Here is a 21,225-nt window from a genome sequence, read left to right on the forward strand (position 1 = left end):
TGCATGTGTGTCTATGCATAGATTTGAAATACTTAAATAGTAGAGACATGGACAGGTTGTATAAGATTCTTTCACATAAATACTTAGAAAATCTGGTATTTTGATTCGTTGGTTGTGTGTGTTACACCTCTGGGGAAGAATGTGGAGGAATAGTTTTTGTGGTTGATTCTAAAGGCTTTCCACAATATCATAATGAGGTCTAGCCTCATTATGAGAACATAGCCTAGAACATGTCCCGAATTGAGTCAACTATATATAAAAAAGGATGGCAATGATGGTAGATTTTTAAAGAAAACTAGAAAAGGGCATTTCCTGAAGAAAATGCAAGTTTGATTGCTGCAGCTGAAGCATTGCTTTGCATGCTGATGTGAAGGATTGCTCTGAATTGCTGGAGAATCAGAACAATTCAGGGCTTTGTATGCCTCTGTGTGTCAATCTGTCACCATGGTAACAGCAGAGGAAACCTCAAAAACCACTCCAACTTTGAGAGCCTGGCATGCGGAAATTAGAATTAGAAAATTCTGAATACAAGTTTGATAGAGCAATGACCCTCGTTGAAGGGCCCTCTCATAGACTCCCATGTTAACATGTTGACACCGAAATTGCTTAATATTTGAAAAATTATAATTTTGACCCGGAATGGAATGAGATGAACATTTTGATAGTTGAATGGCTGAAATGGGTCAATGTATGCTGAAGATACCCTGCGCCAAAAATGTACAGAAGAAGAAGAAGAAGAAAGAGTGTGAAGAGCAATAGTTTGATTGCCTAGCAATGGCAAAATATGTAGGCAAGACACTATCATAAATTTAATAAATGTAAAGTTGATTTTTGATTTTTTTTACAGGTTGTGCGACTAAAATTCTGACTTAATAAAAATTTAAATGACAGCAGCATACTGCAAAATAATCATTTTCACCCAAACTAACTTTATGCTTTAAAATGCTATAATTTATTAATTGTTATAAGGTCCTGTGTATTTTTCTTTTGGCAGTATTCGTTCTCCATACAGAATGACATGTCCTTGGATATATATTTTTCTTTTTTCACTGTTGCAGCTTCTCCCGCCTCTATCTGAACTGAAGCGCTGTGATTGGCTTAGTGTTATGACAGGTTCCGGCTGACGTGATAGCTGTGGTTGTGATTGGTTGAAGCCTTAGTAGAGTCCCCGCCCTCTCTCCGGCAGAGGACAGGTCAAAGATGGCGGCGTCCCTGAGGTGCGTTCTTCGTTCAGGAAAGGTACGGGACCATTCAAAAAAGATTTTGTCCTAGCAATTTATACAATGTAACGAGTATTGTTAGTAATGACTTACCTCTGCCTCTTTCTACAGAATGCCGTGTCGGCTCTGCGGCGGCGAGGGTTTCACAGCAGCAGCCCTGCCGCTGTGCAGGTCAGTGCTAGCAGCTAGCAGGCTAACTTTAGCTGTAGGTAAATTGATTGTGGCTGTACGTGGTTATATTGTTTTGACCTCAGACTCTTTGGATAAAGTAATACTGGCTGTTGCCTTGACTAGTGGTTGATTAGTGAAAGTCGGTGTCACATTTTCATTATATGATAGAGGCCTTGTTTGTACAATGTTGTCCGGTCAATATGCAGTGACGTGGGCTGTCACTGCTTGTCAACCCTCCTTGCGCTGACAGACGGACACTGTTTGCATTATTCATAGCATAAATTATTAAGAATAAATAAACAAATAAACGGCTTTAGCTGGGAAAATCAGAAAACCTCAGTGTATGTAACGACAATCTTTTAGATTTAATTTGCTGTCACTGTTATTCACTTATTACAGAGAAGGTTTAGAAACGCTGTTGTTTTTTTTAGGTGACGGTGCGTGATGCTCTGAACCAGGCGATGGATGAAGAGCTGGAGAGGGACGAGCGGGTGTTCCTGCTGGGTGAGGAAGTGGCCCAGTATGATGGAGCCTACAAGGTGACTAGACACCTACTAATAATGTGATTTGGGAAAATAATGACTGGAATAAAGAGAAGGCTAGAGAGTAATTGCTTCATATTCCATAAATGTATCATGTAAGCAACCTGTAGCAGGTTGACCATATAACAGTGTACAACAGACCCTTCACAGGTAAAATGTTTTTTTTAAAGACAGGACAAGTACAGTACACAGGGGGTTTTTTTGTCCAAGAATATTGTTGTACTCATAAATTAATGTGGACCATTTGTAATAGTTTCTCTCTTTCTTTCTGTAGGTAAGCAGAGGCCTGTGGAAGAAATATGGAGACAAACGCATCATCGACACTCCGATCTCAGAGGTGAGATTCTAATGCTGACTGCTTCTTCCAAAATATTCGCTGTTGTCTGATAAAACACTTCTTCAGAGAAACATTTCTCAGCTGTTGTCTTTGTGGTGCAGATGGGGTTTGCTGGCATTGCAGTTGGAGCTGCCATGGTGAGTACCTACCAGAAACACAAACACTGGCATGAATAAATATCTTTAGGTTATAAAAAGTTAAGTCAACATGACTGTGGACTGGTTTGTGGGTCGCAGGATGGATCATTAGTAAACACGCCTGATTACTCTTCAGAAACTGAAGATGTAACAGTATGACTAACATTAATGTGTTGTCCTTTCAGGCTGGCCTGAGGCCCATTTGTGAATTCATGACCTTTAACTTCTCCATGCAAGCCATCGATCAGGTCATCAACTCTGCAGCAAAAACCTACTACATGTCTGCTGGGCTGCAGTCAGTCCCTATTGTCTTCAGAGGACCCAACGGTGCATCAGCGGGTGTGGCTGCACAGCACTCCCAGTGCTTTGCTGCATGGTGTGTTTACATCTGATACATGAGCATTCAAAATAAGACCGCAGTGGTCAATAACAAAAAAAAAAACAAATTGTTCTCCAGAACTTGCAGTGCTGTGTTGTATCTGTCCGCAGGTATGCTCACTGTCCAGGTCTGAAGGTTGTGAGTCCCTGGAACTCAGAAGACGCCAAAGGCCTCCTTAAATCAGCCATCAGAGACGACAATCCTGGTGAGATGCTGCACTTAAGCAGGTCAAAGGTTTTAGACGGGCAAGAGCCTGTTTCAGGATACTCAGAAATGTGCAGACATAAACCTGGTTTCTGTGGTCAGCAGAAACTTTAATAAATGTGCAAAGAAGGTGGATGTACAGTCAGACCACATCCACCACTGAAAGGTTTTATCAGTTAAGTTAATTTATGTGTTTGTTGCAGTGGTGTTCCTGGAAAATGAGCTGATGTATGGTGTTCCTTTCGAGATGTCAGAGGAGACACAGGCCAAAGACTTCACCATCCCCATTGGCAAGGCCAAGATTGAGAGACAAGGTGAGATAAATGTCCAGAGTGTCTTAAAGAGGGCATATTTTCTTGCTGCCTCGTTTTGCATTCATGAGTCCAGTTGCCTTGATTTATACTTTTGGACAAATGGTTTGAGCATTTCACTTTTGTATCGTCAGATTGTTTTTGTCAAGAAATATTGTAATGGTGTGACTATATTGGTGTATTTGAAGGGAAATGGGTCGAGGTAAAGATGGGTTGGGTGTTTCTGAACTTTTCGTCTTCTCTCTGTTTCAGGGAACCACGTGACCCTAGTTTCTCATTCTCGGTTTGTCGGTCACTGCCTGGATGCTGCTGCTGTCCTCGCTAAGGAAGGAATCGAGTGTGAGGTAGAGCTTAGCTCTGAATAGCTGAAACACACGGCATGTTGTCAGCAGCCGGTTAGCGTCATCCTTTCTATATATCTGTGTGTCAGGTGATCAACCTGCGGACCATCCGTCCTATGGATGTGGAGAGTATTGAGAGCAGTGTGATGAAGACCAACCACCTGGTGACGGTGGAGGGCGGCTGGCCTCAGTTTGGTGTCGGAGCAGAGATCTGTGCCAGGGTCATGGAAGGTAACAATTGACTGGCTGGACACGCTAAATGCATGCATGTAGCATTATTTAGATTTAGGAACCAAATTCCTGGTTTCCACTGGTGTAGTCCTGCAAAGCTGCCTGTGTCACAGGTGCACAGCATGGTTGGACCGATTTTGAAGGGGGAACTTATTACTCCTGGATTCAGTCTGTTCTAAGATGTCATGTTAGTCTGTCATATCCTCCTGAGGGAGTTAAAATACAAGGACTACCCTTTTAAATGCAAATGTCTACAACAGCTGTCAAGGTTTCCTTGGGACATGTGCAGCAACAGCTGGTGATGCAAATAGGAATCCATGCGAATAGAAGGTCTTACAAACACAATTTAACTTCATCCTACAGGATGTGACAGGATACAGAGAAATATAAGGAAGTACAACTATTGTCTGTGTCACAGAATCTGCCGAAACATGCTGAGATCATTCTGATTACACACTCATAAAAATCCATCATCAAGATATGTTAATCAACATTGGCAGTTATGGGCTTGTTTTGGATGTGACAACCACCTATAGTGATGTCAGAATGATTTTGTTGTTTGTTATTGTGCCTTTTTATATTTTTTTTTTCCAAGGGGCATCCAGACAGGTGTCCCATAGTCCTCACTGCAGCAGTGAATGTTATAGTACTTGACCCACTGCTGCATGTCATATCGTCTTTTGCTTCTTACCTTTATCCACAGTCTATATAATGTAATATCAATAATATATATCAGCTTGTTGGGTTTCAAGAAAGCTAAAGTAAAATCTTGAACCTAATTTATGTGTGTGTGTTTTAGGTCCTGCCTTCAACTACTTGGACGCTCCTGTTACCCGGGTTACGGGTGTTGACATTCCCATGCCATACGCCAAAATCCTGGAGGACAACAGCGTGCCACAGATCAAGGATATCATCTTCTCCGTCAAAAAGACCCTGAATGTTTGAGACGCACTCACACAGGACTTCCCACTACCGAGATGGTGGCTCGGTAAAATATTTGACCCGTGTGTAAATACAGCCAAAATGTTTTTGATCCTTTAAAGAAAAATAAACGCTCCTGAGTGTAAAGTTTCTAGTCAGACATTGGATATTAAGCGCACAACTGTTTAACTCAGAGCAGTTGACACATAGGATTCAGTCAGGTCAGTGCTTGATGGAACTGTGTGGCTGCTCTCTTCACTTCCTTTCCCTTTCAGAATAAAAGTAGCTCTAACCTTAACGTTCTTTGCTTATGTGGAAGTTCAATAATGAGCAAACTGCAGAGTGAGTGCACCTTTTTAAATACTGTAGAATCTGACTCAGCGTTAAGCGTCCAGTATCATGAATTTTATTTAATATTTTGTCTAATATCTCCAAATTAAAATCAGAAAGCTTTGATTTGTTAAAAAGAAAAAGATTTTAGATTATGTTACTGTGCAGCTGAAAGTCAGGCTTCATCCTCTGTCTTCTTAAATGTAATCGTCATTGATGCTCTCTGCAGTTTGGTCATTAATGAACTCCCACATATTTCTAACCACCAACACACATCACAGTCTGACTTACCTTTAATCCTCTCACTGAATGAGCCAGCTGAGAGAATATTTATTGTTGCTGCAGCAGCTCTGTGGATGTTTTTGTTGCTGTAAATTACTGTTACAGAAATAAAAACCGGTCAGTCCTCCGCCTGCTTTGATTCTTTCACACTATAATGTTGGATCTCTGTTGGCAACTATTAATGAATTATGCTGGTTGGCTGGTTTATCTTCAGCTCTCTTTGGCTAAAACTCCTGTCAGAAGCAAAGAGGCAACGTGAAGCCTTAAACACCTTTATTGCCAAGTATCTGCATCAAGAATCTGATGATCTGTGTGAACATCAGATCAAAGTCACAGTCACCTTCAGCTCAAACATAAAAATACAAACGTGAAACTCAAAAGAACAAACCCCTCCTTACAAAATATATAACAAAGTCTCATGATTCATAAAGTTTAATCTCTCTCTGACCAGGAGAGAAGAGTTCTGACAAACCGTCAAATTATTCAGCGACCTCAACAGAACAGAGACGGGTGTTGAATTCTGTAAAAATCTAGAAAGCATAACATTAATGCCAGTTATAGTAATCAATACCAGATTTTTTGGAGATTATTACTAGTTGCACACTATAAGAAATGTAATCTTTAAACAGGAGCACAGTCTCCTTTCAAGGTTAATGAAGAGTTAAATTACCTGATTTAGTAAAGAGTTAACAAGCCAACCATCATCAAGCCCCACCCTTCTCTGTCCTGTTGAGGTTACTAAGGCCAACAAATGAAACAAAGCACTAAACCTCAGGTCCTTTTTTCAGCTGTAGCTCCACATAATAAACCGGTTTGTTTGCACAGCCTCAACAGTCTGAGAAGTCACATCATTCAGAAGTGAAGTAAAAATAATTTTTTTCTGTTCCTGTGAACAAACTGAAGGAGCTGCAGTTCCTTTTTTTTTTTTTTTAAATCTCTTGTTGCCGTCATGCAGCTGGATAAACCGTTCAAGTATCTCAACTTTTACAGAGATCTACCGGCGACTAACTTTGAAGCCAAAAGTGAGGCACATAATCCCTCCTACCTTCTATGTCAACACAAACAATTTCTCATAACTGAGGTGACATTTGGATATACAGTTCATGATTTTATTCAGAAACACACAGAGAACTGCTTAAGAATTTGAAATTATACCCTCAAAATCTATTTGGTTGTGTGTCCCACTGCTGTTAGCTGAGACCAGATTACACCAGCAAGAAGCTGCAACTAACGTCCCTCTTTAACATAAGGTCCCATTATGAGGGAAAAAGAGCTGCCACTTTATTAGAAAACAGCATCGTGCTATAAGAGTAAACTCATGCTTTTATAAGAATATATAGAGACATGATTTTTAATCATTTATACTGAGTTGATGAGAGGAAAGGTGTCACAATACATCAACATTAACAACAACTAATGTTAATAATGCATATATTTTAATGACTAGTCTTGATGTGTCACAGTAGGCAGCAGTAATACTCCTTAACGCCACCAAGCAACACTCTCCTGCAAGCGGAAATGAGGCCAATGCTAAAATGTTTAACCAGTGTGAGTTAACTTATTTGTTTCTAAAAACAAAAAAAGTGAAGTTATTAACATAATTTGGACTTTTTTGGTCATGGCTTTGTTCTATAATGATGAATCAGTGGACCTGTTTTTTAAACTGTTACCATCAGATGTGGACGGAAGAAACAAAAGCGGACTGCAAAAGAAAGCTGGAAGAGATTTTAGGGACACAGCCAGCCTGAGACACAACCATCAGATAAAGAGGTAAACAGGATATGATCGTTCAGCTGTGCGTGTTTCAGTCCTGTCCGTTTTCACTGATTCATGATTTTCTGAAGTTATTATTTTATTAACGCCACTGGAAATGACAATTTAAAGTAAAGCTCTCATTGATTAACCTTAACAGTTACTGACCTCCTACAACTCCAACAATGCCTCTGAACATGTGCCATGGAAGAAGGCGGGACCTCTGCAGCTCTCTGATCGGATGTGGGTCCTGTTGAGTTTAAGGGCAGAGCATGCTCAGTCTTAAGGAGCCGATAGGTCAGATCGTCCGACCTCTGAGTGTCCTTTTAGCAGGCCGAGCCTCACCACCACCACCCTCCTTTTTTTCTGCTCTGACCCTTCATCATCCTCCTCTTCTTCATCCTCCTCCACTTCTCTCTCCTTTGCCTTTCGTTTCCCTCTCTCCTTCCTCTGCTTCTTCGCCTTCTTCTTCCTCTTCTTCTGCTGTTTTTCCTCCACTGCTTGTTCTTCATCATCTTCCTCCATCTCTTCCACTCCATCCTGTACTTCTTCTTCTTCCACCTCTTCCTCTCCTCCCATCACCATTTCCCCCTCCTCTTCATCGTCCTCCTCCTCCTCATCTTTTTCTTCCTCCTCATTCTCCTCCTCATCAGAATCCGCCTCTTCCACATCTGTCATCGATTCCTTTATCTGCTCTGATTTGATCATTCCCTGTTCTCCTTCCTGTGTTGGCCAACAAACAACAAGTATTGAAAGTTAACAGGTAACACTCAAGCTTCCCCATGTAGCAGAAATACACTTGTAATGATACAAGTACTACTTGTTACATAGGATTAATCTGCTGTTGGTGCTTTGAGATTGAGATTAAGAGGATGGAGCACAGCACCAAATATTCTGACACACTCACCGTGTCCTTGTCGTTTCGCAGCCTGTGCAGCAGTAACCTAATGGTGTCCTTGTTCTGACACAGCCCCATGGTGTTGAGAGTGTCAAGGGCGGTACCAGAGCAGCCCTGCAGGCGGAGCTCAGCTCCCAGAGCGGCCTGCAGAAAGTTATTCTTCCAGATGTTCCTGGTAAAGAGCGGGATGGAGAGTGCCACCACAGCCCGGCGTTCCAGCAGCGTGTAGGCCTGCTCCTCCGTCAACTGGCTGCCAAACAAACAAAACAGATCTAAATCTTGTCAAAGTAAAACACAGACCCCCACTGAAGTCTCAGTCTTCAAACGGTGCAGGTGGTGCTTACTGGTTGCTTTTGTAGAGGGCGTTGATATCAGGGAACAGTGAGCGGAGACAGGAGATCACGAGTGGAGCTTTGTCCTGAGCCCAGTTCAAACATCGACGCCAGGGGAAGGATGACAGCGGTTTCCGGCCTGACACTTTCTGATGGAAGGGACTGTCCGGCTGCCGTGACAACACCTTCATCTGCAGGAAGGACAACATGCCTAGATTACTTAACACCTGATAGGGAGCAGAATATGTTTGTTCTGATCTGCACAGATCGCCTCCACACTCACCTCCGCTTTCAGCTGTTTCTTCCAGAACTCCATCATGGGTTTACGGGCACCTTTGGCAGACCAGAGCATTTGGAAAGCGGCTTTGTAGCTGGACTTGCTCACCAGCAGTGCAGCTTTGCTCTTCTTACCCATCCTACGTCCCAGCATCTTCTTGTCCATCGTCTTTGAGTGCAATAAACCAACCAGCAGCATAACAGATATGAATTAGAGTACAAAACCTAGATTAGTTCATAATAACTGCTGCAGCCTCGAGTATATACAGTAGAAAAGCAGATGGGGCCCTACATGATTGTAAAAATTCAAAGACTGTTATATCACAATAACTCACTTTTTTGGTCACCGGCGGCTTCACCCACAGAGTTCGTTTGCCGGCCTGTGTGCGTTTGCATTTGCTCCTGATGACCTGGGCGCAGGTCTCGCACAGAAAGGACTTGTCATGCACCGCGCAGCCCGGGAAAGCCCAGTGCACAGTCTCCGTGGTGGTGAAGGTGTACACCGCCCTCCGGTTGAAGGAGCGGCCCTGCCTCTCGAACTCTCTCAAACACGTTTTGCAGCAGCAGCAGTTGGCGTCCCGCTGTTTCGTGCGGGCGTCCACCCGGCTGGGTCGCCGACGTCCCCGCGAAACAGCCGCAGGTTTAGACGCTGCTGTCTTTCGGGAGTCTGATCCGTTCTGCGATTCTATATCATTTCCACCAGGGCAGTCCACCTCCGCCCCTAAGGCCGGTTCGGGTAGCTCTACCTGCAAGGAGGAGGAGGAGGGCTGCACTGTGGCGCTCTGCGTGGGTTCGGCTGTTGTACCGGAGGAGGACGCCTCCGTGGAGGTAAAGTTAGTCTCAGCAGAGTGGGCATAGTCGTGCTCGTTTGATTCAGATGACGGACCACTTTCCACACCATTTCCCGCGCGGGTCTTTGCGTTTTTACTCGCCATGATGACCACAGGGACTCCGGTTTGAGTAAACAGTCAAAATACGCAGAAACAAGAAGTCAGTTTGTCCTCCACCGTACGCAGCGCAGAGCAGCAGGCTAGCCGTGCAAGCTCGCGCTGACGCCCGCTAGTGTTAGCTCGAAGCTCCAGACTGGTGGAGAAAAGCGAAAGTCCTCTAAACGCTTCTGGTGATGGGTGCGGTAAGGTTTCTTAGATACATAAATAAACACAGATTTCCTGCAGGGATATCTCCAGACTGGTACATAATACACTGGAGTTGTGAGCAACAGGATGTAGCCTCTCATAAACAAAACAGTTTCCGCGTTTTTGCCTGCGGAGGGCGCCTTCATGTGGTGGGAGGTGTGTACTACATGTCGATACAGTTCCGCTTGTGCCAGCAGGTCTAATATCGCGCATTATAGATACTTAGTGGCGTTTCAAGTACAACATATTAAAATGTATATAAAATGTGTTTTACTAGTTTCAAAGCAGCCTTTAGATCTACTTGCATTAAAAATACAATGCAAGCAAAATAAAGAACATATTTCACGCTAATAATAATATTTGTTGCGAGATAATTACATATTTAACTAACGATGTTGATGCATTACAGTGAGTATTTTGAGAAATCAGTTTCTACCGATGTAAAACAGCATATCTATTTCTAGTAAGAGTCTTTAGGTACACTAAATACATGTTCAGTGTCTAAACCTACGCAGAGCTTTATTATTATCATTGGTATTGATTAAATTCAGACCTTTCTTTTTTGTAATAATATAACAAAAATATTTTCTTTTAAATAATGGCAAAATAATCATGGATGTAAATGTGACAGCTGGATGAGTGTTTAAAATTTAAAATAGAGAATAGATAATTAATTATTTGTTTCAGTTACCAAATCATTTTTTAAAATTCTTCTTATATTTGTTTTAAATATACACGACTACCGTATTTACGGTTTTTTTCACGGGCTCTTATTTTACAGGGTTTTATTTTGACGAGACTTACCGGAAGTGGTTTAACCTCTGCCGTTAATCATGGACGTAATCTGACAGATTAGCGAGAAACTGTCTCCTCCAGGTGTTTGTCAAGTGGAAGCAGGAGTCAGCAGCGATGTGGCATTTATAGGTAAAACCTGATAGACTCTTTAAATTGTAATTTAATTCGTGAAAGTGAGAGTTTTTACGTCCTCTGGCAGCTAGCAGCCGGGTCGCATTAGCATCATTTAGGCAGACAGCAGTGTTTAGCTAAAGCATGGTCTGTCACTGCATGCTGTTGTTCTGACAAGGGCTGCAAATAATGATGTACACCCTCACCATGGCTGTTTGTGTTTGATTTTAATGTAAGAAATAACATTTCCTTATATTGCTTTGTTTTGGTCTACCCAGCAAACCCCTCCCTACAATGAGGATAACACAGACAGCAAAAAATAAACATTAAGAATCGATAGCTTATTAAATTGATTAACTGATTTAAAGTTTTAGCTTCAGTGTTGATTGTATGTCGCACTGAAGTATGATTTCTGTTTATATGTCAAGACGATAAATGTCTGCAAAAAATAGTACACATTTTCAAGTGAAATCCAAATATATATATTCAGAGTGAGAGTAACTATGTCATTGTAGAAGTAATTATTCTGTGCTGGTTTATAGTGAGTTAGTGTTTGGAGTATATGAATGCTGTTGAATCTACCGTGTTGGCCTTTATAGTGCCTATGGTATAATGAAGGTTTAAGCGTTAATCGTCCCATTAGAGTAATGAAAGTGTCACCTGACAAATCAAATATTCACTCACCCTTCTGCTCTGCTCTGGTCTCCTCCTAAGAAAACTTTGAGCTGAAAACAAGAGCTTAAAACAAGGAGGATGAGAGCTCAGACTCAAAACTGTTCAGTTTGATGTTGGAAACTATAAGAGTCTACAAAGCACTCTACAGATAATTCTCCTAAAAATAAGAGGTTAAAGTCTTGTTGGAAAACTAGTTTTGGTATGCATCATTTTATACTGGATACATTTCTTTATTCCGGTGGTTGTGTAGTTTTGTTTCAGTTCTCCATTCACATTATCATTATAAATAATCTTGTGCATACACTAAGCTGTTCTATAAGTGTTGCTTTGAGTGCCGGCTCTTGCTGTGCTCAGTCTTGCATCTATCATGCACCTGTAGGAGTGTTTTTTTTATTTTCTCCCAGCTCTTGCCTTCTTATTTTCTCTCTCTCTTTCTCTACTCAGCCTGCCTCAAACAGTGGAGTCCCTTCACATAACCCCTTGCTCAATGTTTTTTTTTAACTGTTGAAAGGGAGGCTTTTTTGCCAACATTGGTAGATTTAAGATCTCACTCTGGGAGTTTCAGGGTCTTGGTTTTTGTGAAGCACATCCAGACAATTCTGATTCTAATTGCTATTGTATATATAAATTATGTCTGAAGACTTATCAGTCTTCTGTAGGTGGTTCTCTTCTCTGCTGCTGTCAAGGCCACATTTCCCATTAGCATAACCCAACTGAACCTATGAGCAAAATTTGAAGCTGTAATGTAGGCCCCTGAGATGGGGTGCCTTGTCTTCTCTTTTTTCAATAAATCATCATTGGCTGGCTGTGTGTGGCTACATCAGGGATGCAATCAGCCGTGGATAGTCTGCAGCATCAGCTGGCTGCGTATCTCCATGGCAACCGTCTCACCAGCTGTTCGCCTTCTTGTTGCAGGTGTTGGTGGAGACACAGAAACAGTCTGAGCTGAGGAGAAACAGCACAGTCGGCCAGTGCAGGGTTGCAGATGGAGAATGGAGACCTGGCTCACATGGTGTGTCTGTGTAGTTATATACTTATGCTCTGAGGACATAAATCTGGAGACATTGAAGGGATTCAAGCTCCTCCTAGAGCCCACTAAATTTTAGCAATGAAACTTGAGGTTAGAATTAGGGATGTGAAGATTTCTGTGTGTGTAAAGTGTTTTTCCCTGCTGCAGACATTTTTTTTTCTACCTCTTTGGTAGCCTTGACCTTACTGAACGTGTCTGACATTTGAGTGTTGTCACCTGTGTCCGCCCTGTGTGTAAGTGTGGGTTTCTGTGTGTGATCTTGTCCCTTTTACTGAGGATGTTTCATGCAGTTAAAACTAAATTTGGGGTGTTAGAGTTTGTTTTAAAGTGTCACCGATCAAATATTTCTGTTTGTGAAAAATGTAGTTTACTAGTGACAATGATAATTCTGATATTTACGGATGTAATGAATATAAGGCTTGTCAGAGCAGACAGATACATTTAGCTCACAATAGCTCATTTTTATTGAGTCATGGCAGTGACCAAGAATGCAACACATCTTGGACCACTAGCATTAACTAATCCATTGTGTCTGTCATGAAAAATGCCATCAGTGTTAACTGTGCTGTTTGTACCCTTTCCAGATGGGGGAGCCAGTGACTCTGAATGTGGGTGGCTGTGTGTACACCACCTCCTTGTCCACACTGCAGCGCTACCCAGACTCCATGCTGGGAGCCATGTTCAGAGGAGACCTCCCCACCGTCAGGGATGCACACGGAAACTACTTCATCGACCGTGATGGCCCGCTGTTTCGGTGAACCGTTGTTTTTGAAATCGATTTGATGATAGTCAGTTAACGTTCAGTTAGCATAATGAAAGTGTTAACATGCTGAATACCACAGCTGAAGTCCAGTTTGAGATGCTCTTCTAAGGTTGTCTTACAGTGGACGAATTTAGCTCGACAAAAACAAAACTCAAGCTATTTTTCTGGCACCCAAATGTAGCATGATCATGGGCTAATCCTCATGTAGATTTAGTGCTGTGATCAAACAACAAAATCCAGAGCTAGAGATATACATCAATACTGGCAAGTCATCCTGGTTCATATGCGCTTAAACAGGCACAAACCATGATACTACCACCACCATGTTTAACAGATGTTTAACATATACTGCAATGCAGTGTCATTCTTTTCCTCAACAATATGGTTCTCATTTAAGCCAAATAATTACATTCTGCCACAAACTTTAGCAAACTGGAGATGGGCTGCAGGGTTCGTTTATTCTTTTTGGGTTAGGTGAGGCCTTTAGGAGCTTAGAAGTTGCCCTGGGTTGCTTTTTAACCTTGCAGCCTATTACATGACTTGTTTTTGGAGCAGTCTTTGTTGATAGACCACTCCTGGGGAGGGTAACAATAGACTTGAATTTCCTCCATTTGTATGCAGTCTGTCTGTCTGTCTGTGGATTTGTGGAGTCCAAACTCTTTTCCAGCCTGACGAGCAGCAAACAACAGTTTGTATGAGGCCCTCAGAAATGTCCTTTGATTACGCCATCATATGCTTCCACAAACACATGCTGTGAAGACCAGACTTTGATAGATCCCTGTTGTTTAAGTAACTCACTGACATTTTCCATTGTTCCATTGATTGAAAACACCTTTAAATAAACCGTTAATCCTTTAGGGTTGCATGCATTTCCACTCACAGATATGTAATACTGGATAATGTCAAATGACAACGTGAAATATTTTTCTTTCATTTGTTTGATTAGGTTCTCTTTTTCTACTGTCATGACTTGTGTGAAAATTGGCCGATGTTTTGGGTCATATTTTGGGTCATATATAGAAAATTCTAGAGAGTTGACAGACATTTAGGCAGCACTGAATAGCATCAGACATGTTTTAAAAGGAGAGTGTTAAAATTAAGAGGAAATCTCTAAGAAATAACTAATCAGCCCTCTCTCACTGAGCAGCTGTCTGCCCTTATGTCCTGAAGTGAATCATCAGCTTGGCAGTCTGGACTGATCCGGTCTCTGTGTCTGCTGTCTCAGCTACATCCTCAACTTCCTGAGGACGTCAGAGCTCACGTTGCCATGCGACTTCAAGGAAACTGAGCTGCTCAGGAAGGAGGCAGACTTCTATCAGATCGAGCCCCTGATCCAATGTCTGGGAGACCCCAAACCGCTGCTGCCGTACCCCACCAACACCTATGAGGAGGTGGTGGAGCTATCCAGCACCAGGAAACTCTCCAAATACTCCAACCCTGTAGCAGTCATCATTACCCAGCTCACCATCACCACCAAGGTCAGTGGAAACGGCCACTATTAGTTTTATTGATTTATTATGGCAGACTGTTCTGTCATTGTTTTATTTTACGTCTAGGCTAGGTTTTTATTAATCCATGGAGTCAAATAACACAGATAAAACTAGTGGAGTATTACTCTGAATTTTAAAATGCAATTAAACTGCTACCTTCAACTGATATAATTCTATATGACTCTCAAAACACCAGGCTTTGAGTTAAGGTCAAGAGCTGATTGAATTGCTGGTTTTTATCTAAATCTACCTCAGAAATCAGAAAGTAAAGCTAACAGACTACACAGCAGAAGAATTCTATACAAAGAATATAAAAGAATAAAAGATTTTCTCCTTTTTTATTATGAAATAATATAATAATAATAATTTTATTATAAAATAAAATCTCAAAGATACAAATATCTCAAAGACCAAAGCGTATCTTTAAAACTGCAATGAAGAGACGGTGACATTTCCTAATAATAATAATAATGCATTGGTCTTATATTGCGCTTTTCTGCTCTGTTGGGCAGGCACTCAAAGGGCTTACATTGAGATGCATTATTCTTTCACACCACATTCACACAGTGGCAGTGGTAAGCTACCAGTGGTAGCCACAGCTCCCTAGGGGGAGACTGACGGAGACGTGGCTGCCAAGGTGCGCCTACGGCCTCTCTGACCACTGCCGATTCATTCATACGCATTCATACCCCAGTGAGTGCACTGGAGGCAATGCGGGTAAAGTGCCTTGCCCAAGGACACATGTGTAAATAATAATCTGTTAACATAGGCCTAAATTTCTGAAGAAGCCAGTGGTGCTTCACACATTTAATGGCAGCTAGGATGGACTGGCTGGTAAAGTGATGGAGCCCCCCTTTGGCTCAACCCCTCTGTACAATGGGACAGTCCCCCAAGTCCAACTTGGTAATCTTGACAGATAAACAGGCGGTGTTATTATACTATTAGTAATAATAATTGTGTTGACTTGCTTGAAGTTGATGAAGATTCTCAGTCATCCAGGTCATCATACGTAGAGAAGATTGAAGCAAGGCGTCTGGACTTGTAGAGTTTTCTTTTCTCAAACCACCTTTCCTCCCTGTCTAAAATGTGAACATTGTTGTCCTCAAAGGAGTGTCCTTTGTCTTTGAGGTGGAGGTGAACAGCTGAGTCTTGTCCTGAGGAGGTGGCTCTCCTGTGCTGAGCCATTCTTCTGTGGAGTGGTTGTTTAGTTTCTTCAATGTACAGATCAGAGCATTCCTCACTGCACTGGACTGCATATATCACATTGCTGTGTTTCTCCCTGGGTATCTTGTCCTTCGGGTGAACCAGTCTCTGTCTCAGTGTTGTCATAGGTTTGAAATGGACCAGGATGTCATGGTTGTTGAAGATCCTGCGGAGTTTCTCTGATACTCCTGACACATATGGAATGGAGATGTTCTTTCTCCGGCGGTTGTTGTCCTTCTTCTTGTTGCTGGGGGGTCTTGTTTTTGTGGCTTTGATGAGTGCCCACTTCGGGTAGCCACAGGTTTGCAGGGCCTTCCTGATGTGGTGTTGCTCCTTCTTCTTCCCCTCTGAGCTGGTTGGTACAGTTTGTGCTCTGTGCTGCAAGGTCCTGATGACTCTCAGTTTGTGTTCCAGTGGGTGGTGTGAATCAAACAACAGGTACTGGTCCGTGTGTGTGGGTTTCCTGTACACTTCCACATTGAGGCTCCTGTCCTCCTCAATATGTACTGTGCAGTCCAAGAAGGCTAGATTGTTGTCCTTGGTGTCCTCCCAAGTGAACTTGATGTTGTTATCCACTGCGTTGATGTGTTCTGTGAACCGTTCCACTTCAGGGGTGGTTCCAGGATAGGAACTCAGGGCTCTTCTCTCCACTTCTTCCATGTAGAGGTTGGCCACAATAGGAGACACAGGTGATCCCATCGCACAGCCGTGCTTCTGTCTGTAAAAGTTCCCATTGTACTGGAAATAAGTGGTGGTCAGTCAGAGGTCAAGCAGGTCACAGATGTGGTCTGGCGTTAGGTTGGTTCTCTCCTTGAGTGTGCTGTCTTGTGTGAGGCATGTCCTTACCATCTCTGTGGCTTCTGATGTAGGGATGCAGGTGAATAAGGAGGTGACATCAAATGAGACCATGGTGTTATCTGGGTCCATTTGGATCTTCTCCACCTGGTTCACAAAGTCCTGAGAGTTGTGGATGTGATGTGGTGTGTCACCTACCAGTGGTGTCAGGAGTTCAGCCAAGTGCTTAGCCACGTTGTATGTGACTGAGTTTGTGCTGCTGACGATGGGTCTGAGGGGGACTCCTTCCTTGTGTATCTTGGGGAGTCCATACAGGCGTGGAGTGGCTTCCCCAGGATACAGTCGAAAGTAGAGCTTGCGGTTGATGATTTTGTCCTTCTCCAATTTTGTAGGTAGCTGACTAGTTTCTTCTTGTAGTTTCCGGTGGGGTCCCTCTTCAGTGTCTCATATGTGGCTGTGTCACTGAGGAGATCTGTCACTTTGGAGTGGTAGTCCTGTGTGTTGAGCACCACTGTGCATCTTCCTTTGTCTGCTGATAGGATGGTGATGTCCCGGTCCTTTTGTAGTGCAATCAGGGCCTTCCTTTCATCACTGGAGAGGTTGGATGGCGGTGCTTTAGCAGTGGAGAGTGTGGCTGTGACCTTCAAACGGAGTTGCTCAGCTTCTGGCTTGAAGTGAACTTTTTATATATGCTGCTAAAAGAGGACGTAATGTCAGACACCAGTTGGGCTGTGATGGATATTAGACAGCAAGAGAGAAAATCTATTAAGCCAGTAAAGTACAGAGTGTGGTTGCTATGGTAATTTGCCCCTCTCAAGGACGGGAACGGGTTACAAATGCCTAATTCTGGTTATTTTTTAGGTTTGTTGTGTTTCTGTGATTTCTGAGATTTCAGTGAAATCTGTGTGGCTGTTATCTCCTCTGTTAACATGAGGCCAAAACTGATGCTGTGAAGACTCTTTGGGGATCACAGCTACATGGGTGGAGACCAGAGGTAATTTCAAAAGAAATGTGATTGGGTCACCTTCAATTAATCATATCGATGAATTGTGGCAGAGGAAATACAAAACGCCACTTAGGATCTTAAAAAACAAACAAGCAATACTTAGCATAGAGAAGATTGAAACAAGGCGTCTGGACTTGTGGAGTTTTCTAGAAGACGTTTCACTGCTCATCCAAGCAGCTTCATCAGTTCTAACTGACACATCAATGCAGTGGATAACAACATCAAGTTCACTCGCGAGGACACCAAGGATAACAATCTGGCCTTCTTGGACTGCACAGTACATATTGAGGAGAACAGGAGCCTCAATGTGGAAGTGTACAGGAAACCCACACACACAGACCAGTACCTGTTGTTTGATTCACACCACCCACTGGAACACAAACTGGGAGTCATCAGGACCCTGCAGCACAGAGCACAAACTGTACCCACCAGCTCAGAGGGGAAGAAGAAGGAGCAACACCACATCAGGAAGGCCCTGCAAACCTGTGGCTACCCAAAGTGGGCACTCATCAAAGCCACAAAAACAAGACCCCCCAACAACAAGAAGAAGGACAACAACCGGCAGAGAAACAACATCTCCATTCCATATGTGTCAGGAGTATCGGAGAAACTCCGCAGGATCTTCAACAACCATGACATCCCGGTCCATTTCAAACCTATGACAACACTGAGACAGAGACTGGTTCACCCGAAGGACAAGATTCCCAGGGAGAAACACAGCAATGTGATATATGCAGTCCAGTGCAGTGAGGAATGCTCTGATCTGTACATTGGAGAAACTAAACAACCACTCCACAGAAGAATGGCTCAGCACAGGAGAGCCACCTCCTCAGGACAAGACTCAGCTGTTCACCTCCACCTCAAAGACAAAGGACACTCCTTTGAGGACAACGATGTTCACATTTTAAAAATGGAAAATAGGAAAAAACCCATCTGTAAAATAATTTAATAATAATCTAGTAATCAGGAACAGAGGCAGAAAGTGCTGCAGGTGTAATCAACTGATTAAAGACAGCTGTGTGTTATTGTGGTGCTGGTTGCTATGGTGATTCCCACATCTAAAGGAGAAGGAGAAACCCCCTGTCTGTGTACAGCAGAATAAGGCACACTGAAAAAACAGTCTACTTGTACTGTCAAAAAAAAAATACACAATGCTCCTGAAAAGGATTGGGTAATAGTAATAGTTAGACCCCAGGATTTATTAGCCTCATAGTGTCCCATCTTTAAGTCTGCAGTGCCTTATAGGTTACTTAAAGAACTCCTGAGCTGGAGGCGATGAGACTCACTTGGCTACTAATTGCCAACAGTCGTCCTGACATCCACCTGCTAGTTGTGGTTATCAGTCACATCATTTAAGGGCAGCTCTCGTCCATGGATCTAGGCTCTTTGTGCATGCCAGGTTGTATTTAAAGGCTCGATGTGACCCGTAAGAATCTGTTTTTGAAGTGAACTAAACTAGAACAAGAGATGTAATACCCATAAGTTTTCTAAATGTTTACTGCCATGAGTACATCTAACTACACATTAAGTAGTACTAGGTAGTATTAATAATCAAATACTTTTACATTAAGTGCAATTTAGATATTTATTACAGGAATTTATCATAAGCAGCACAACAGCTTATAAAATAAACACATAGAAATTAAATTACAGATTATTCAACTTAAACTTCTTCCTTTTTTTTCAAATCATCGATTTCTCTTACTGAGCTGGAGCTGGGGATTGTGTCACATTTGATGAAGTAATCCTTTTAAAAAGGGAGCGGGTGTTCTGCTTCGGTAAGAAACACCCTACTCCTCCTGCCAAAGCAGAAGAAGTCCAGCCATCGATGCTCTTTCTTAACTAATCTACAGCTGTTTCTTCTGCAACTTAAACCAAGGTCCTTCGTTCAATAATTCATGCCCATGCCATGGTCGGGGTTGAATCTTCGTGGCAGATGCACACGATGTGTAATGCAACTTTCCAGAACATGGCTTTTTATCGACATCCTGGTGACCTCTCCACCCAGCTTAAGTGCAAAATCATTCTGACTAGAACTTCTGCATCTCAGGTCCACTTGACATAATAAACTGATTCTTTCTTCTTATTTGTAGGTCCATTCAGTGTTGGAGTCCATCTCCAGCAGTTTCACAAAGTGGAACAAACACATGATGGACACCAGAGATTACCAGGTGTCCTTTACTTTTGGACCATGTGACCACCAACAGGAAGTCAGCCTACGTGTCCACTTGCTTGACTTCATCTCCAAAGCTGTACGTAGATTTTAACTCCCCTGAGACCTCATGAGTATAAATGAAATGTACACTTTAGATCAGTTTATACAAAGAAAAAGTCTCATTTAGAAAATGAAGAGAGATTCGCTCAAGATCATAAATGAACTGAAACTTTGATTTGGATTTTAGGGACACTTATACTCTTATACTCTGTACTTAACTGTATTTAATGTAACTTGATACCCTCTGGCACAAGAATTTCCTTCAGGATTAATAAAGTTTTATCTTGTCTTTTCTTATCTTATCTTAAATAACTTTGTTTTGTTTCTTTTCAGGGTTTCACAATACGCAACACACGTGTTCACCACATGAGCGAACGCGCAAATGAGAACACAGTGGAACACCACTGGACATTCTGCCGACGAGTTCACAAAGTCCATGACTGACAGGAGATGTGACGTGTCTGCAGACTCACACAGGAGCTGAGACCTGTGTATTTGTGTTGTAGGACTATTAGACAGTAGGTGCAGATTTGTGGTCTTTATGCAAAGTCGGGCTGTAAAGGATGAATTTCCCAGATTGGAATGGATGACCTTGACTGTACCTACCCCATTCAATGCCTTTGAAATCAATAACTGTGCATTGTCACTGCACCCACTTCAGTCAGACTTTCTAAATGGGAGAAAAAGAAAGCAGCCATTTTGAAAATCTTCTAGAAAACCTTAAGCCAGGTGTGTGCAGCAGATTAATGCTCATGGTTTTGGAATTGCATGTGACACAGGTCTGTTTTGGTGTCTGCATACTTTTGAGGACATGTGTTAGCTACGTATGTGAAATATCAGCTGTATTAAAAAACAGATGTTTTAGGTTAATGTCAATGAATACTATCAAATAAAACAAGTCGCCCTCCTAATATCAGGTTACTGGGAACCTTCATGTGCCTATTTTCTAAAGCGGGGCAACCCTTTGTCTTAAGAGTGTGGGCTGCGTGGCCTAATGGATAAGGCGTCTGACTTTGGATCAGATTGCAGGCTCGAGTCCTGCTGTGGTCGCATGTTTGTGGGCCTAGTTGTATAGCAAGGTAGCAGAGTAAGGTATACATAAGGTTGGTGGTTCAATCCCAACTCCTCCCTAGTCACTGTTGTGTGTCCTTGTGGGACTAATAAAGGTTTTTATTATTTTTGTGCAAAAAAAAAACACAATTTTTAAAAAAAAATTCCGATTGTAGTGGGTCTTAGTCAGAGGCAAATACCCCTTCTGACAGAAGGACAACATTTGTCGACCGTGCCATTTATGTAGCAAAAATTACAGGTAAGTCCAAAAAGAAACAAATATGGGTATTAG

At 42.3% G+C, this 21,225-nt stretch overlaps 3 protein-coding genes across 5 annotated transcripts; 2 read left to right on the forward strand and 1 right to left on the reverse strand.

Annotated features, from left to right (window-relative positions):
- The first annotated feature begins 1,128 nt into the window (after nt 1-1,128).
- pdhb (pyruvate dehydrogenase E1 subunit beta) lies at nt 1,129-5,533 on the forward strand. Its single transcript, XM_028407227.1, has 11 exons — nt 1,129-1,239; nt 1,332-1,391; nt 1,823-1,930; nt 2,208-2,270; nt 2,372-2,407; nt 2,593-2,783; nt 2,897-2,991; nt 3,194-3,304; nt 3,554-3,645; nt 3,732-3,873; nt 4,673-5,533. Exons 1-11 carry the CDS (start codon nt 1,201-1,203, stop codon nt 4,816-4,818), a joined length of 1,083 nt encoding a protein of 360 aa, XP_028263028.1. The 5' UTR covers nt 1,129-1,200; the 3' UTR covers nt 4,819-5,533.
- Nucleotides 5,534-7,318: 1,785 nt separating this feature from the next.
- LOC114435464 (uncharacterized) lies at nt 7,319-9,906 on the reverse strand. The gene is made up of 6 exons (XM_028405140.1): nt 9,000-9,906; nt 8,672-8,833; nt 8,401-8,579; nt 8,066-8,306; nt 7,705-7,881; nt 7,319-7,408 (listed from the first exon to the last, which is right to left on the reverse strand). The coding sequence occupies exons 1-6, from the start codon at nt 9,597-9,599 to the stop codon at nt 7,319-7,321; spliced, it is 1,449 nt and encodes a 482-aa protein (XP_028260941.1). The 5' UTR covers nt 9,600-9,906.
- kctd6a (potassium channel tetramerization domain containing 6a) lies at nt 9,354-20,794 on the forward strand. Of its 3 annotated transcripts, none has more exons than XM_028407070.1 (6): nt 9,354-9,492; nt 12,297-12,393; nt 12,996-13,165; nt 14,400-14,652; nt 19,762-19,920; nt 20,217-20,794. In XM_028407070.1, exons 2-6 carry the CDS (start codon nt 12,367-12,369, stop codon nt 20,325-20,327), a joined length of 720 nt encoding a protein of 239 aa, XP_028262871.1. In that variant the 5' UTR covers nt 9,354-9,492; nt 12,297-12,366; the 3' UTR covers nt 20,328-20,794. The 3 variants fall into 3 exon arrangements, with proteins under 3 accessions (XP_028262871.1, XP_028262870.1, XP_028262872.1); XM_028407069.1 differs by lacking the exon at nt 9,354-9,492 and adding an exon at nt 10,590-10,724; XM_028407071.1 differs by lacking the exons at nt 9,354-9,492; nt 12,297-12,393 and adding an exon at nt 10,590-10,724.
- The last annotated feature ends 431 nt before the right edge of the window (nt 20,795-21,225 follow it).

This window comes from Parambassis ranga, chromosome 5 (assembly GCF_900634625.1).
Source record: "Parambassis ranga chromosome 5, fParRan2.1, whole genome shotgun sequence".
Lineage (NCBI taxonomy): Eukaryota > Metazoa > Chordata > Actinopteri > Ambassidae > Parambassis > Parambassis ranga.